This window comes from Colletotrichum siamense, assembly GCF_013390195.1.
Source record: "Colletotrichum siamense strain Cg363 chromosome Unknown KSG_Cg363_contig05, whole genome shotgun sequence".
Lineage (NCBI taxonomy): Eukaryota > Fungi > Ascomycota > Sordariomycetes > Glomerellales > Glomerellaceae > Colletotrichum > Colletotrichum siamense.
In genome coordinates this window covers 3,163,771-3,177,717 of record NW_023501018.1, presented here as the reverse complement: position 1 = coordinate 3,177,717, position 13,947 = coordinate 3,163,771, and the positions used below count along the sequence as shown (strand labels likewise).

The 13,947-nt window shown below is 53.0% G+C and overlaps 4 protein-coding genes across 4 annotated transcripts; all 4 read right to left on the bottom strand.

The window, feature by feature from the left end:
• Positions 1-857: 857 nt before the first annotated feature.
• mfs1-7 (Transporter mfs1) lies at positions 858-2,725 on the bottom strand (the record flags this gene model as incomplete). The annotated part of the gene is made up of 2 exons (XM_036640263.1): positions 858-1,777; positions 1,831-2,725. The coding sequence occupies 2 exons, from the start codon at positions 2,723-2,725 to the stop codon at positions 858-860; spliced, it is 1,815 nt and encodes a 604-aa protein (XP_036495056.1).
• A 3,333-nt stretch (positions 2,726-6,058) lies between these two features.
• Positions 6,059-7,810, bottom strand: CGCS363_v008413 (uncharacterized protein; the record flags this gene model as incomplete). Its single annotated transcript, XM_036640262.1, has 3 exons — positions 6,059-7,345; positions 7,402-7,764; positions 7,802-7,810. The coding sequence occupies 3 exons, from the start codon at positions 7,808-7,810 to the stop codon at positions 6,059-6,061; spliced, it is 1,659 nt and encodes a 552-aa protein (XP_036494441.1).
• Positions 7,811-8,450: 640 nt separating this feature from the next.
• Positions 8,451-9,071, bottom strand: LSM4 (putative U6 snRNA-associated Sm-like protein LSm4; the record flags this gene model as incomplete). The annotated part of the gene is made up of 3 exons (XM_036640261.1): positions 8,451-8,639; positions 8,705-8,755; positions 8,814-9,071. 3 exons carry the CDS (start codon positions 9,069-9,071, stop codon positions 8,451-8,453), a joined length of 498 nt encoding a protein of 165 aa, XP_036494446.1.
• A 1,743-nt stretch (positions 9,072-10,814) lies between these two features.
• pho-5-1 (Repressible high-affinity phosphate permease) lies at positions 10,815-13,292 on the bottom strand (the record flags this gene model as incomplete). The annotated part of the gene is made up of 7 exons (XM_036640260.1): positions 10,815-11,563; positions 11,613-11,783; positions 11,842-11,983; positions 12,036-12,528; positions 12,590-12,639; positions 12,690-13,060; positions 13,115-13,292. 7 exons carry the CDS (start codon positions 13,290-13,292, stop codon positions 10,815-10,817), a joined length of 2,154 nt encoding a protein of 717 aa, XP_036494436.1.
• Positions 13,293-13,947: the final 655 nt, after the last annotated feature.

Sequence of the window (13,947 nt, the reverse complement as noted above, 5' to 3'; positions counted from 1 at the left end):
CAAAATTTGGTGTCTCTTCAGGGGCAGTCGGAGCTGTCCGCCTCTCGCTTCTCGTGCCGGAGGAGGTGCGGTTTGGTGCAATTCGTAGTTGACTCGTGTCGCCTACCCTCCCGTTTTACACTAGAGGCTCAGCTGAGAGTGCTCAAAGAGTATGAATTGGCGCTATGGCTGAAGTTGCAATAGAACGTACGGATATCCCAGATCAATTGATTATGGTCCAGAATTCCAGCTTGCGTGACAGCTACGATGATTGTATCACGACAATTAGCATCTCATTAGGTTGACGGGATTTTAATTGCAAACAACTACAAGCACGAATTGCACGAGAAATGTTGTTGGCATGGTTGCATTCGACATCACCGTTCAAACGGTAACTGAGAGACTTCTGTGAAAAACTTCTGTTCGTCGTGGCATACAGCTTTGTGATTGAGGAGGTATGCCGAAACATGGTGTAACTAGTATTGATTCAGTGATAATTGTTTCTCGATCTAAATGCAAACTTGAATAAAGAGTGTGTGTTCCTATTCTCGGCGTCAATATTCGCGCTGGAGCTGTTGACGAAAAGATTCCAAGCTACGCGTTACAATACGTATGAGGGTTTTGCTAGTTAGCATAGAGCATTCGACTCAGCACCAGATCCAGGGTTTGAGAGTTCGATGTAAGTGCGCAAGGTATGATTCAATAATTATGCAGTGTGGATTGACATGAAAATCTAAGCATTATGTATATCATTAAGACTCGCAATTCCCTATGATTCCCCCAGCCTAGGTATACCATCAAACAGAGCCAGCCAGCTCAAAAGACTCCACACAACGCTGTGCCAATTTCCATCAAATGTAGTCTCTTCCTCGGTTCGCTCATCCAGAGATAGCAAAGGTACTTCTGGCCCTCAACCTCGCTCCGTAGAAGTAAAGCAGCCAGATTCCAATGATTCCAATCGTGCTCAGTCCACCGAGCAGACTCGTGCCCCTTGCGACACCTAAGTTGCCATACAGCGGTCTCGCGAACAGGATGCTCGCAAACGCCAGCGCCGACCGGAAGAAGTCGTTACCGGCAAACAAGCTGGCTGCGTATTGCGGGTAGCTCAGCGGGACGTACACGAAGATGCACTGCATCACCACAAACACCGTGGCGCCGTAGACCGTGATTCCGATCGTCGGCGCAATCCAGTGGATTGCAGGCGATGCAGTCCACGCGAAGATGAAGAGACCGATCGTGGGGCCGAAGGCTGCAGGCAGAGCAGGAACAAGGCGGCTCTCCTGTACGGGAAAGCCGAACTTGCGGATGCGGGGGATCATGTAGAAGGCGAGGTAGGACATGTACATGGCGACGCCGATCAGGCAGGCGACCAGGATACATAGGAAGACCAGACCGATCTGGCCAAGCGACATGTGGTAGTAGACTGGGTAGACGAGGGGGAAGACCTCGAAGAAGCTGTAGTAGATGCCGTAGATGATGGCCGTGTAGATTTGAACGAAGAGAATGGCCGGGTCCTTGAGTGTGATCTCAAGGGGCTTGATGAGGGCGTCGATAACCACGGCTGAAGTCTTGAGGTTCCGCTGGTCGATCTCGGATTGAGACATGAAGCGCGAGTTGCCGGTGAGCTTGCGCAGGCGTTTGGCGCGGCGGAGGAGGATGTTAGGGGCGGAGGTCTCCGGGAGGAAGATAAACATCACGATGAAGACCGGGGCGGCGGCCCAGAGGATCTCCCAGAGGGACCAGCGCCAGCCCTTGGCGGTGACGGCGTAGCCTGAGAGGAGGGGACCAAGAGCGGGACCTAGGTGATGATTAGAACGGCATTGATGAGAAGTGGTATCGACAGTTGCTTACCGCAGTATGCAGAGCTAGTCCACATGATGAGTGCAAATGGGTAGGAGAGATTCATCATGGAGTAGATGTCACCAAGTGAGGCAGCTCCCGAAGCAAGGCATGGAGAGCCGAAGAGACCCTGCAGGAAACGGAGGACCATCAGGCCGGCGTAGTTGTCGACCAATGGCGCAGGGATAGAAACGATAACAAAGAGAAGCATCGTGACAATGTAGATCGGGTTGCGCCCTATTCTGGGGATCTCGGAAAGGGGGGAGAACACCAGTGGGCCGATGCCGTAGCCCAGAACGAAGAGGGCGAGACCCAGTGAAGCTTCAGTGAGGTTGACGCCGAACTCGTTGACAACGCCCTCGATTGAGCTCGTGTAGATTGCTGATGAGGTATACACCACAAATGTGTAGATGCAGATAATGGCGGTGATGAGGAGGCGCTTGTTATTAGACCAATTCAGAGGATTGCTCAGGTCGTCGGAGAAGTACCAGTCCACCAGAATAGCACCATCTTTGGTCTTCTTCGGTGCGATAGGTATGCTCTTGGTCCTTTCAATCTCGTGAGCCTCGTCGACTTCCAAGCGTTCCTGTGAGTACGGAACCGTCTCCTCTCTGCTCCTCGTCCGGGTGGCCCCGACACCGTACGGTCCGGCGTCAGTCGTCTTCTCCTTGGAAAGTGTGTTCTCCTCGTCGCTGTGGCTGGAAGCGGAGGAACTGGCCGGCGCCGGTGATGTTACGGCCGGGGTGGCTTCGGCAGTGTCGTCCTTCTCATCGGAAGAATTCATAACGTCAAGCCATTGTTGCGGAAGCTGGAAGTCGGGCTCTTCTTCCGGGTAGCGGAGGAATTTTGTCCCTGTGAGGAGACGGATGAGCTGGCCCACCGGGGCGTCTATGATTAGGTTCGCCATTGAGACGTTGTGTGATGATGTGGCTTGGGCGCTGGTATCTGTGATGCCAATCCTGCGATGGAGCGATGTTGGGTTGGTTGATTTGCTGTCGCAGGCTCTAGACTTATGTGTCTATGCCTTCAGGTCAAGTATGTTTGATGTTGAAGCTGATGGGGTGGTGAGGAAAGAGAGTCTAGACATGAGATATTCATGGCATCTATATACTCATCATCATCTCGGACGAACAATGGAACAAGCCTCTAACATCAACACCAAAGGGACTAACATCGCGCCTAGCACGTCAATGATGACCGAGCAGGTGTCAATCCTTCGTCCGTCCGTGGCAGCCCGGGCTTACGAGCACCATTAAACGCGACGCGGAAGAAATCAAGTCCCCTTTCTAGCGTGTGTGAACATCAATTATGAATCACACCGGATCGAAGCTTTCGAAGCTACCGGAAAGGGAGATGGAGCGCATGCATGGTACCGTCTGTCTGGGCTGCTGTCGTGCTCCAGCGGCGCAGGGACTGGGGCACTCGGTTTCCCCAATGGGCAAATCTGATTACCACGTCTCAAATCTGCTGCGGTAAGATCTAACCGTGTCACCGGGCCATTGGACCCCCGTTTCGCGTCTGGACTTTGCGATTCATTCCGAGTCGTCTGGAGCAAGAGACAACATCATCTAGGGCTGACGTGACGCCGTGGGGAGGGAGATGGCTTGCGGGCGGGCGCTGGAGTTTAGCACGCTAGACCCGTGTGGGGAGTTGGCGTTCCCTGAAGGTGTAGCGAGTGATAGTGCTGATGGTCAGACATTGGTGCTTCCGTGTAAGATTAGGATAACTGGCGGTACATGACGGAATCACTAATCCGCCCCACGGATTTTGGTGTATTTATCAGCGAGATCCGGCATCCCTCGTAAATCTGTTTGGAAGGCTGTCTGTGATTGGCTTGTCCGTAAGAAAGAACGCTAATGTGCGGTTGGGGTCAAAAGCTTAAGCCCACTCGTCATCCCGCGCCGACTCACAGGTTACACCATTCTCGAATGGGAAAATGTTTTCCTCCGACTCTTATAAATCCGTATGCCGCCAAGCAACTAGAATGCCATTTCTATGTTGAAGCTTATAGCCTGAGAGAAAGCCGTCGAGGTGCGCTGGTGTGTGGCTTACGTCGGCAGATGGCATCCATGGACGCCAGGGACGTTTGCAGCATACAGTAAGCACCACTGGACAAAACCCCCCTGGCCGTTTGGAAACTTCCTCACGAGACGTGAGATTGTTTAATTAGCTCGAGATGATGATTCCAGGTGTTCACGTCGTCTCATGTGCTGAAGCTTGGATGCCCCTGTGGCTGCCAATAAGGCAGAACCTCTCTCAAGGCTCAAGCACAATGGTCGAATTATTCAGCTGAGAGGAGTCTGTCAGCAGAGCCCGAGTTCATATCGTTAGTGCCTGAGCTACGTCTCATATCTGCGTCCCGGCAACAACGGTTTAGATAAGGTTAATTGACGGCAGATGAGTCACGCTGGACCACTCTCTCGGGTTTCCGGTTGAGTTCGGGACAAACGAACGTCCGGATGTTGCACATGGCTCTCTGGTGGTGAGCGGGAATATTGCTACTCTCCGTGTTTGCTAAGTCCGACGCGATTAACAGCTCTGGAATCCTCTGCAGCAAAGGGATCTTCAGTAACAACTATCAAGCTTGATTCATCGTCTCTCCAGCTATCAAGTATGACAAAACTATTTTTGACCCTACTAACATACACCCATAACCAATATCCGAAAGGCTTTTCTGATAGATTATACTCTTCTAAGATGCACCCTTCTGTTTGGGTATCGCAAGGTTTCGTCTACCTCATACAGAAATGACAGAGCTCATGTCTTTTATTCTACCCCCCTGCTACTTCATTGACTTCCTGGGCAGCCTGACTTCTGAGCGGTCACATATGCTCAACATATCGGTATCCATCACAATTTTCGGGATACCTCACCTTCTTTCTAGCTGCCGGGCTTCAGTTTAGCGACCTTTCGTCAAGTCTTCCTGTCGCATAGCCTTCTTTGAGGTGGAGTTTTGCTATCCGGGCGGACAACTATCATGCTAGTTCTAATAATTTATTATATGTTAATGATTCTATTACTCCTATTGTCCCTGTCGTCCTTGTCGTCACTATTGTGCCTGTCTTCCCTATCGTTACTGTTGTCGTTATCATTCCTGGAGTCCCTATCCCTAACGTCGTCTCTATTGTCGTGATTATCGTCACTATTTCGTTGGGGCCTACTATTCGCCCAGATGGCAGAACTCTTGAAGTTATGCTGCTTACAAAAACGCCAACTTCCTTGAGGAATTCGGCTGCAATAATTTGATAGATCTTTGTGCTTTTCTTGTATCTCAATGAGAGTCTCAAAAGTACAATCTGAAACTTGTCAAGAACAAGTCCGGCCTTTCAATTACACGTTCATTGTGTGTATGGTCTGAGGAGTTTAGTGGTCCTCTTCAACAATGTGGCACTGCGTCCTCTTGAAACCGGCCTCAACCCGGTCGCCGTTAGATCTTACGCGTGTTCAAGATATGAGCCTTATAAGACGCCCATCGTCCACGGCTCTCAGTACACCACAACTGCACAATACCACCATTCAACACCATCATTATAACTGCATCATTGTCACTTGCGCCCCATCAACAACATTACAAAAGCGCCCATCACTTAGAGAGTCACACCAACCAGATTATCGTCTTCAACTATCGTTACTCATCCGAGACAATGTCCTCGAGCAGCAACACGGATCACCTCAATGACGAGGACGCCATGTGCGTGGACAGCCCCGTGGAGCAACAGTCGCCTTCAGTAAGTCGAAACATGGACCTGGATCTTGACATTTCACAGGGCATGGCCAAACTCATGATCGAAGAGGATGTGAACGCTGGCGAGCCGATGTGTCTTGACGAACCAGACGCCTAGCATGTCTCAGGTGCGAACAGGCAATGTAATGTAACCGACTGCGTCGTCTGCGACATACTCGCTCGCAGCGCATCACTGGTTACATCTGATAGCATGTGTTGTGTATACCTCTACTTTCAAGTTTTTGATGTCTAATTAGGTAGACAATAGGTAGACAGTGACGAATAGGAAGAGCTTCAGCAAGTATCATGAGACCGTAAAGATGTCCTGGGCAGCTTTCAAGTGGCTTTCATAGACTTGGTGTCGTGATCTTTTGTGTTTTCTACCCTCAAAATGCCTTTAGGGTTTATCGAGTTCATTTGACAACGCCCGTTTGATCCGACCTGTGCCTCTCCATACGAACAGTCACTGACATTTACCAAGATTGATTCAACAGCTGATCAACACCATCATAATCATCACGACGTCCAAGGATGCCTCTCGTCAGAATCGTCCTCCAACCCACCAGTCTCCTCTCCCAGCCCTGTAGTCCTCTTCACCTGCTCCGCAAACGACGCCATCAGCTTCGCAATGCCAGACTGGACGTCCATGTTCCTCTTCTCCGCCTGCTCCACCAACCACCAGACACGCTCATCCTGCGCATCCAGAGACTTCCTCACAAGCACCAGCAACGTCTGCTGGCTGATCCACGCCTCGGGCTTGGCGCCAGTCTCCGGGTCGGGAGCGTCGCCCAGCATCTCCACGCACTTGTACGCCATGTCGAGGTCGCCCGCCATGACATGCTCGAAGATAACGTCTGCAAAGACCTGCCGGTCGCCCTTGAGCGCCAGCTCCGGGTCCTCGGCTACCAGCATCCGCCGCGCCTCCGCGTCCTCGCAGGCTTGCAAGAGATACCGCACCGTAACGTGGTTCGGGGGAGCCTCCGTGTAATTAGGGGCATTCCTGTAAATCTCCAGCGCCTTGGCATACCCATGCGTCTCCACCGCAGCCTCGACGAGCACATTCAGCGCCGCTATCGGGATCTTATACTCCTTCTTCAACGCAGCCAGCGCCTCGAGGGCTGAATCCAGGCTCTCCGGCTCCTTCTTGACCCACTCATAGATCGAGCGCGCGCTGGCGTACGGCGCGACGGAGATGGCGTTGAACATGATGCACAACACCCTCAGCGCGCCCTCCAAATCGCCAACCCCGCCGTAGCAATCGATAAGCGGCTCGTAGTGATGCGCCTGCAACTTCCCGCCCCTCTGCGCAATCAGCTTATTCGCGTTTGTGACCAGCTCAAAATCGTGGTGCCGCGCCGCCGTGTTAATGATGTTCAGCAGCACGCCCTCGGGCAAGGCATACCTGTCCGCCTCGTACAGCCGGCCCCAGACGTACCGCGTGCCCTCGTAATGGTACGCCTGGCTGCAAACATCCAGGAGCATGTGCCACATGGACAGCGGGCTCTCGGCGGAGTCGTCGGCGGCCGCGGTGGTGTGCGCCTTGCTGTGCGCCAGCCGGACGGCTTCCTCGACGAACCCGCGCTGCGCGAACATGAAGATGAAGATGTCGTAGACCCACGGCTGCACGGGGATGTGGTTGTCGATCATGCTCTCCAGCTTGTCGAGGGCGAGCTCGAACTGCCCGTCGCGTAGGAGGCCGAGGGCGACATGGCCGTCTGCTTCCGGGTTGATTTCCGTCCAGGACTGTTTCATGGCTGCGAGGACCTCGTTTCGGACGATGTAATCGGGGTGAACCGCAAGAGCCTGTGTCGCCACGAGTTAGCTTATGAGCTCCGATACTTTCGCATCTAATATCGTACCGCGAGTGCTGCATGGTGAATGGCCGGCGAGGGCGCCAAGTGCAGCTCCCTCATCTCCGCAAACAGCTGTGCCAGCATCGCTGCGGAACCCTGAACATCTGCCATGGCGACGACCAAGTGCTCGTACAGCGCGGGGCTCAATTCGACATCGCGGTCAGTAACCAAGTGCGTTATGATCGTCGCCACCTTCTCGAAGCTCTTCGGCTGCCCGCGCAAGACTTCGAGTGCTTCGTACACAGCAGCCTCCGGCGCAGCTCGCAGCGCTTCTATTGGGTCTGGCTTAGAGTGGTCCCGCGGTCGTTGTCTCGCCGGCGGCTCGTCTTTTACGGGTACAAGTCGGCTTCTCGCATCTTCAAGCTCCTTCTGCGTGGCAGCTTCGTGGTATGCGCTGCCCCCGTACCGTCGACATTGTGTTCGGACTGCGCGGGGTCGAGTGGTGAGGGTGGAGGGGAATCGAGGTCTCGTTGCTAGCGACGGGCGGGCGATGGCTGGAGAACTCAGTAATTTGGCTGCGGCATGTGCGTCGACGGAAGGGCAAAGGCAGCGCCATAGGCCGTCGAAAACTATTCGGGATCCCGACATGGGAGTTGGCAATATTCAGGGTTCGCGTTTCTGCCAAAATACTTGGAGCTGTACCTGGCAGAATTCGGAGCTTTCGTCACCGAACATCCTGGCCGGCGCGGGGTCACGTGACATTCAATGACTGTTCCTGGAGAGCTCTCGAAGTGCAGCAATTTGAACACGGGCAAAGCACTTGAGCAGAATCTTCATCTCATGGATATCTCTTGTTTGATTTTAGAGTACTTAAAATGATTCATTCGGCGTGCACGCGTTTCCAGGCCCAGGTAGCTGCTGGTGATGCCTGGGGAAGTCTCCAACCGTCAGCCCAACAGCAGCACGCCCTGTCCCTCCGTCGCGAGACGCTCTTTGGTGGGTTCCATGGGCAGATGCTTCTCTGCTTTGGTATTATTCTGGATTCTGGACCTCTGCGTGGCCCGTTGCGCCGTAGCTCATTCTCGCATTCCTCGCAGTCATGGAAACCTCCCGCCTCATGATGATGGGCCGCGGCCCCTTCCACGGCCGCCTCTCTGTCCTCTGCCACGTCCCCTGTCTCCGCCACGACCGCCGTGGTCGCCTCTCGATTGTCCGCCCCTGCCTCCGCGGAAACCTCCCTGGTTGTTCTGCTGGTTCTCCTTGACCAGATCGATAATATCGTCGGGAACTCGGAGGTATTTAATCTGTTGCAGCGCGTCAGCGTTCCGTGTCACTGGGTCTAAAATGGGTCGCGGGCCATTGTTCATACGTTGTTTCCCTTCACGTAAACCTCGGGTATCTTAACAAACTTGTCACCTTCCTGTATCCACGTCAGTCGAGAGCGTCCAACCGATGTCGGGGGGGAAGCCGTCGCGTACCGGACTCGTCTGCACGACCTCCTTCAACGTCAAATTCATCCAAGTGTCGCACATGACGAGGTGGCCGTTCAGCGTTTCGCCGTTCTTGAGCTCTACGAGCATGGGGTGCCCTTGGGCAGCGTTCAAAAGACCGAGGGGTAACTGCGAGAGCGGGCCAGAATTAGCCAAACATGCGGTGGCAAAAGCGAATAAAACATCAGAATCGCAGTCGCCTCTGCATGCTCTGAGCATGAGATGCGGCGCGGGCATACGTACCATCTTGCAATCTGGGCTGCGTGAGCTTGCCTTGAGAGAGGGAAGCTGGGAGCTCGACGCGGCTTATGCGACCATCAGGAATTTAGTGGGGCACTTTGGTTTCGGTGAGCTTCAGGTGTGCAACAAGCGAAGACCAGCGGCGGCGGACCCTTCGTTCTCACTTTAGGCCACTGTGCAACAGTGAATGACGTAGCTGATTCGTGGAAGCAAAGAACCATTAGAGCTTCAATTACACCATCTACAAAATCATATTCCGAAGTACACAGGACATCTTCATACAAACTGCAGCTTCTTTCCCTCCCCAGAGCATCGTACCAGCACAACTCACAACCAGCAAGCCACGCAGACGAAAATCGATGGAAACATCACACCAAAATGCAAAAAGTTGACCAACGCGGGGCTCGAACCCGCAGCCTTCAGATTACTACACCACTCAAGAGCGGATAGAAGTCTGACGCGCTACCATTGCGCCAGCCGGCCAGGTTCGGGATCTCCAATTGTTGATTGGAGGCGTTGGAAGTCGCGGTCAGTTTGTGGCCTAAGTAGCGCAAATGTGGAGAATCCGTGTTCGCCCGACCCACACCTGAAGATGCGAATCACTCGAGTTGACGGCTTTGTTTCAATCAATCGTGATGCTGATCTTTCTTTTGCTCAACCTGTATTCTCTTAGTTTCAGAATTCTTTCTTACCTCAGCCTCAGTCGCGCACAGTCGCCTCTCAGACTTCATCACCCTAATGAGTCGTTTGTCACGAGTGCTACTTCACATCTTAGCAAATGCCATTTCAACTTACATCTGTTGTAAATGGGAAAATTGCTCCCGACACCGCATCTGAATATTATGCGCTAATCTTGGAGTCAATCGACTTTTAATAACACGTCAATGTCAGATATACGATTTTAGCGAACACTGTCAGCAGTAGACGCTTTCTATTTCCCTTCTAACCTCGCCGTCGATGCCTGCTATGTTTCCTTCAGAAACCATGATCAGACCATATCCCCCAGAGGCCTATCCGTCGGCATTACACAAACATGCAGCTGATGAGGCCAGAAGAGGCTATGAAGATTGAAATGAGAAGCATAGAGAAAGCGCTGCGTTAGCGCCTGGCCGGTTTATCTACCCATCTCGAAAATATGCCACAAGACGGTGTAAGACAACGTAAACGCCTCACTCTAGATAGGCACTCCATCTTATTGAAAGCAGAATTTAACATCTATTGAATCAGATATGACTAGCTTTATCGTCTATTAATCTATGTGCTACACTAAACTGCTTCTCACTGCCGAGGATCTCTTCCCGAGCCGTCGTTTGCTCCCCGTCCGGCGACCCACACACTCCGACCCCGGCCCGCTTCAAAATCATCACCACATCCACCTCCGCCCACCGCCCCATACAGTAAGGGCTAGGGCACCCTCCTTCAACAACAGCTGGTCGGTTAGCTCAGTTGGTTAGAGCGTGGTACTAATACATCATCAGATGTGTTGAGTAATGCCAAGGCCGGGAGTTCAAGCCTCCCACTGATCATGATCACAGTCGTCCGCGACTTACAACATCTTTTTTGGACCGTTGGCTGAAGTTGCTGCGTGAGCAGCCTCATGATGACATTACTCATGTACTGTCTAGCTGGACATATAATACATACACATAATCATAAGAGCAATTCACTTGCGTTTTTCCCAGTCATAACACATAAAGTCCTACCCAAACGCCCGCTTTCCCTTTCAGCCGCTTTCCTAAAAGAAAGAAATCATGCTCTCGAATCTCGGCGCAAGAGGTTTCCGGCATCGTGCAGCTTCACGTTCTCCATGGGCTGCGCGCCGCGATCGATTCTGCCCCACCCAGCGCCCCAAGTTGGGACCTGTTCAGGTGGTATTTCGTCTGCGTTGGCCGTGGAGGGACCGTAGGAAGAAGACACGCCGCTATTTCGGAAAGTCATGGCGTACTCGTCCGAGCTACCGGTGCTATTATTTGCACCCCTGTCCTTCCTCCTCTTCCGCCAGAACCGGGTTTGATTTCTCCTTCTGCGTTCTTCTTCGGCTAGAAGGTCCGGAGACGTCATGATGCCGACGCGGACAGCCCGAATGTTGCTCATACGGGGGTAATGGAAACCAGCCGGGTGGCCGCCAGCGAAGGGGTTCCATCTGCCGCTGTAGCGCGGGTAGTGTGATATACTGCCGTTGCGACCGCGATCGTAAGAGGTTGGGGTCTCGCCGGCCAATTCTTCGAGCGTCATTCCTTTCGTCTCGGGGATCAGGAGGGTGGCGAGCATGCCCAAGAACATGAACAAAGCGAACAGCTCGAGAAGACGGTCAAGCCATGGCGAGCAGGCATTGCCGTGACAGTCGGCAGGCGTATCCTTCGACAACAATGGGATACTAATGATTTGTGCAAGAATGGCGCCGACTTTGCCCATCGCTGCTGAGATACCGTGGCCCGTAGATCGATAGCGTGTCGGGAAGCACTCTCCCGGAACGATGAAGGTCGTCGTGTTCGGGCCTGTCCATGTTAGTTTGGTCAGCGAAGACGGCGCGTTCCAAGCACTTACCGAAGTTGAAGAAGAATTGACCAATGATGTAAAGCGTGAGGAAGATTGGGTGCGGAAGCTGATGAAGCATGAAGCCCAAGATGCAGAATAAAACGGTCAGGACAAAGAAACCCAACATCTGCAGGGGCTTGCGACCCATAGTGTCGATGGCGAATACACTAGCCCAGTACCCTAAGATGACAATGTCAGCGGAAAGAGTTGCGAGGCATATTTGCAAAGAGATTCATACCAGGGATAGCTCCAGCAGACGACAAAATAATCATGCCGACTGCTTGATTGTGTAGCTTCTCGTAGAAATTGGCTCCATCGCCATAGCCAATAGCTTGAAGCACAGAGGTGTTATTCAATCCTAAGCCATAGAATGCTAGATCCTGCCTCACATGTCAGTGTCTTAACATATTGTTGAGGAGCAGGGTAACATACGAGGAAGAACCAGGACAAGGCGGTGCCCGTCAAGGTCTTGAAGTTCTTCCACTGAGCGAAGAACGCAAACGTATCGCGCCATGAGGCACTCGGGGTGTTGTATGCGGGTCCGGCCTGTTTCTTCATCCTGAATTGTAGCTCTGGATCGACTTCGCCTTGTGACTTGCTGGCCATATACGCCTTGATGTCGGCGTCAGCCTTCTCGACATCTTGCTCCACATCAAAGGTATAACGGGGCGTCTCGGGAATGGTGACGCGGTAGTACAAGGCAAGACAGGCTGGGAGAGCGCCGACTCCGACAATGATTCGCCATGAACGGTCGGCAGCAAGTTGACAACGTTCATGACAGCTGGCAATTGTGGTGACGTCGAGATAAGATTCTTTGAATGCTTCCGCCGTAATGAGGGCGACGACTGAGGCACCAAGTTGGCCCAAGCCTTGCATGCTGAAAACTGCAGCAATCATGGCTCCTCTCCACCGGGTTGGCGCAAATCTGTCGCGAGTGTAAGCTCGAGCATTACCCGGTAAAGGTGATAACAGGAGAGATAACGTACTCTGAGGTGATGACCGAGCTGAGCGGATAGTCGCCCCCAATTCCAATGCCCTGCTCGTTGTCAGTTATGCGGGCGTAGAGGAAACCCATCATGACCCTACCATGATAATTCTCCAAAAGATCATTAGCCCTGTAAACCCAACGGACTGACTTGGCGAGACGAGTGCAGCGCTCAGCGTCGCCAAGATAATGATGCCAAGTTCCACTCCATACATCCTCCTCCTGCCGAAGACATCCGCAAGCCAGCCAAATACAAGCTGACCGATGATTATTCCAGCACTAGTCGAAGCCTTAAGAGCGGAGTTGACGGAGCCCGGTAACTCTCCGTGGTTACCGCCGTAGCCATGCTGAATTTGATCCGGAGGCCCTTGCCAGAAAACAACCCCCAGGAGGGTGATAATAAGGTTGATTGCAAAAATATCGTACGAATCGAGGAAGAATCCAACACCTGCTACCAGAATCGCTCTTACATCTGTTCCATTGTGTTAGTGAACACGCGTCGGCGAATGGGCAATCATCAACTAACGGTATAAGCCAAAAGGAACTTTGTCAATCTCGCTCAAAGCCAGCCGCCTCCGTAGGGCGGGGTCTGATATGTGCGAATAGTCGTTGTAAAAGTTGTGAAAAGCATTGTTGCCTCCGTTGGTCCGCCGGTAACCCCCTCGCTCGGAGGGGGTCATCGGCGGCGGTAACATGTCGTCCATCTTCAAAAGTCTAGCGGTTGAATGCTCGAGCGGTGAGGGCGATTATTTACGACGGCGTTGTGGCCCGATCTATAACTCGATGGTTCGCCCGGCAGCCATGATGAAATCGGAAGTCGTTCGTATACCAAGATGCGTCGTCCTCCTCCGGTGATCCTCCCCTCCAGCGTCAGTCCAAGGATGTCGTCGTCACAAGCGATGTCGGTCGACTCGATGGGGTTCTCCGGGTTATTAGGGACTGGGACTCGAGATACAAGTGATTGCGGCGAGATCTCTGGGCGTTGAAGATCAGGGGACTAAGTTCAAGCGGCTCGGATGTAGGTGCGCGGGACGAAGGGGTGTGGGAGAGTTTAAAGGGAATGTGCTGCAAGACCGTCTGGGCCGCAGAGGCGCATGCCACCTACGTCCCGCAGGATCCGTTCTGCAGGACGTTCGTAATGGCACACCTGATGGGGCGAGCGAGGGGCTGAACGTGGGCGACAGGGTACGACAAGGCAAGCCTGTCGCAAGGGGATGCCTGAACCAGGGATGATGGGGGTGTCGGCCGCGAAGTGACCGATTGGATAGGCGGAATGGGACGGGGAACGTTATGTCCGTGTTGAGTGTCGGCCTTGTCTTTGCCTGTAGCATCAGCAAAGACGTGGACTGTGCTTGATGT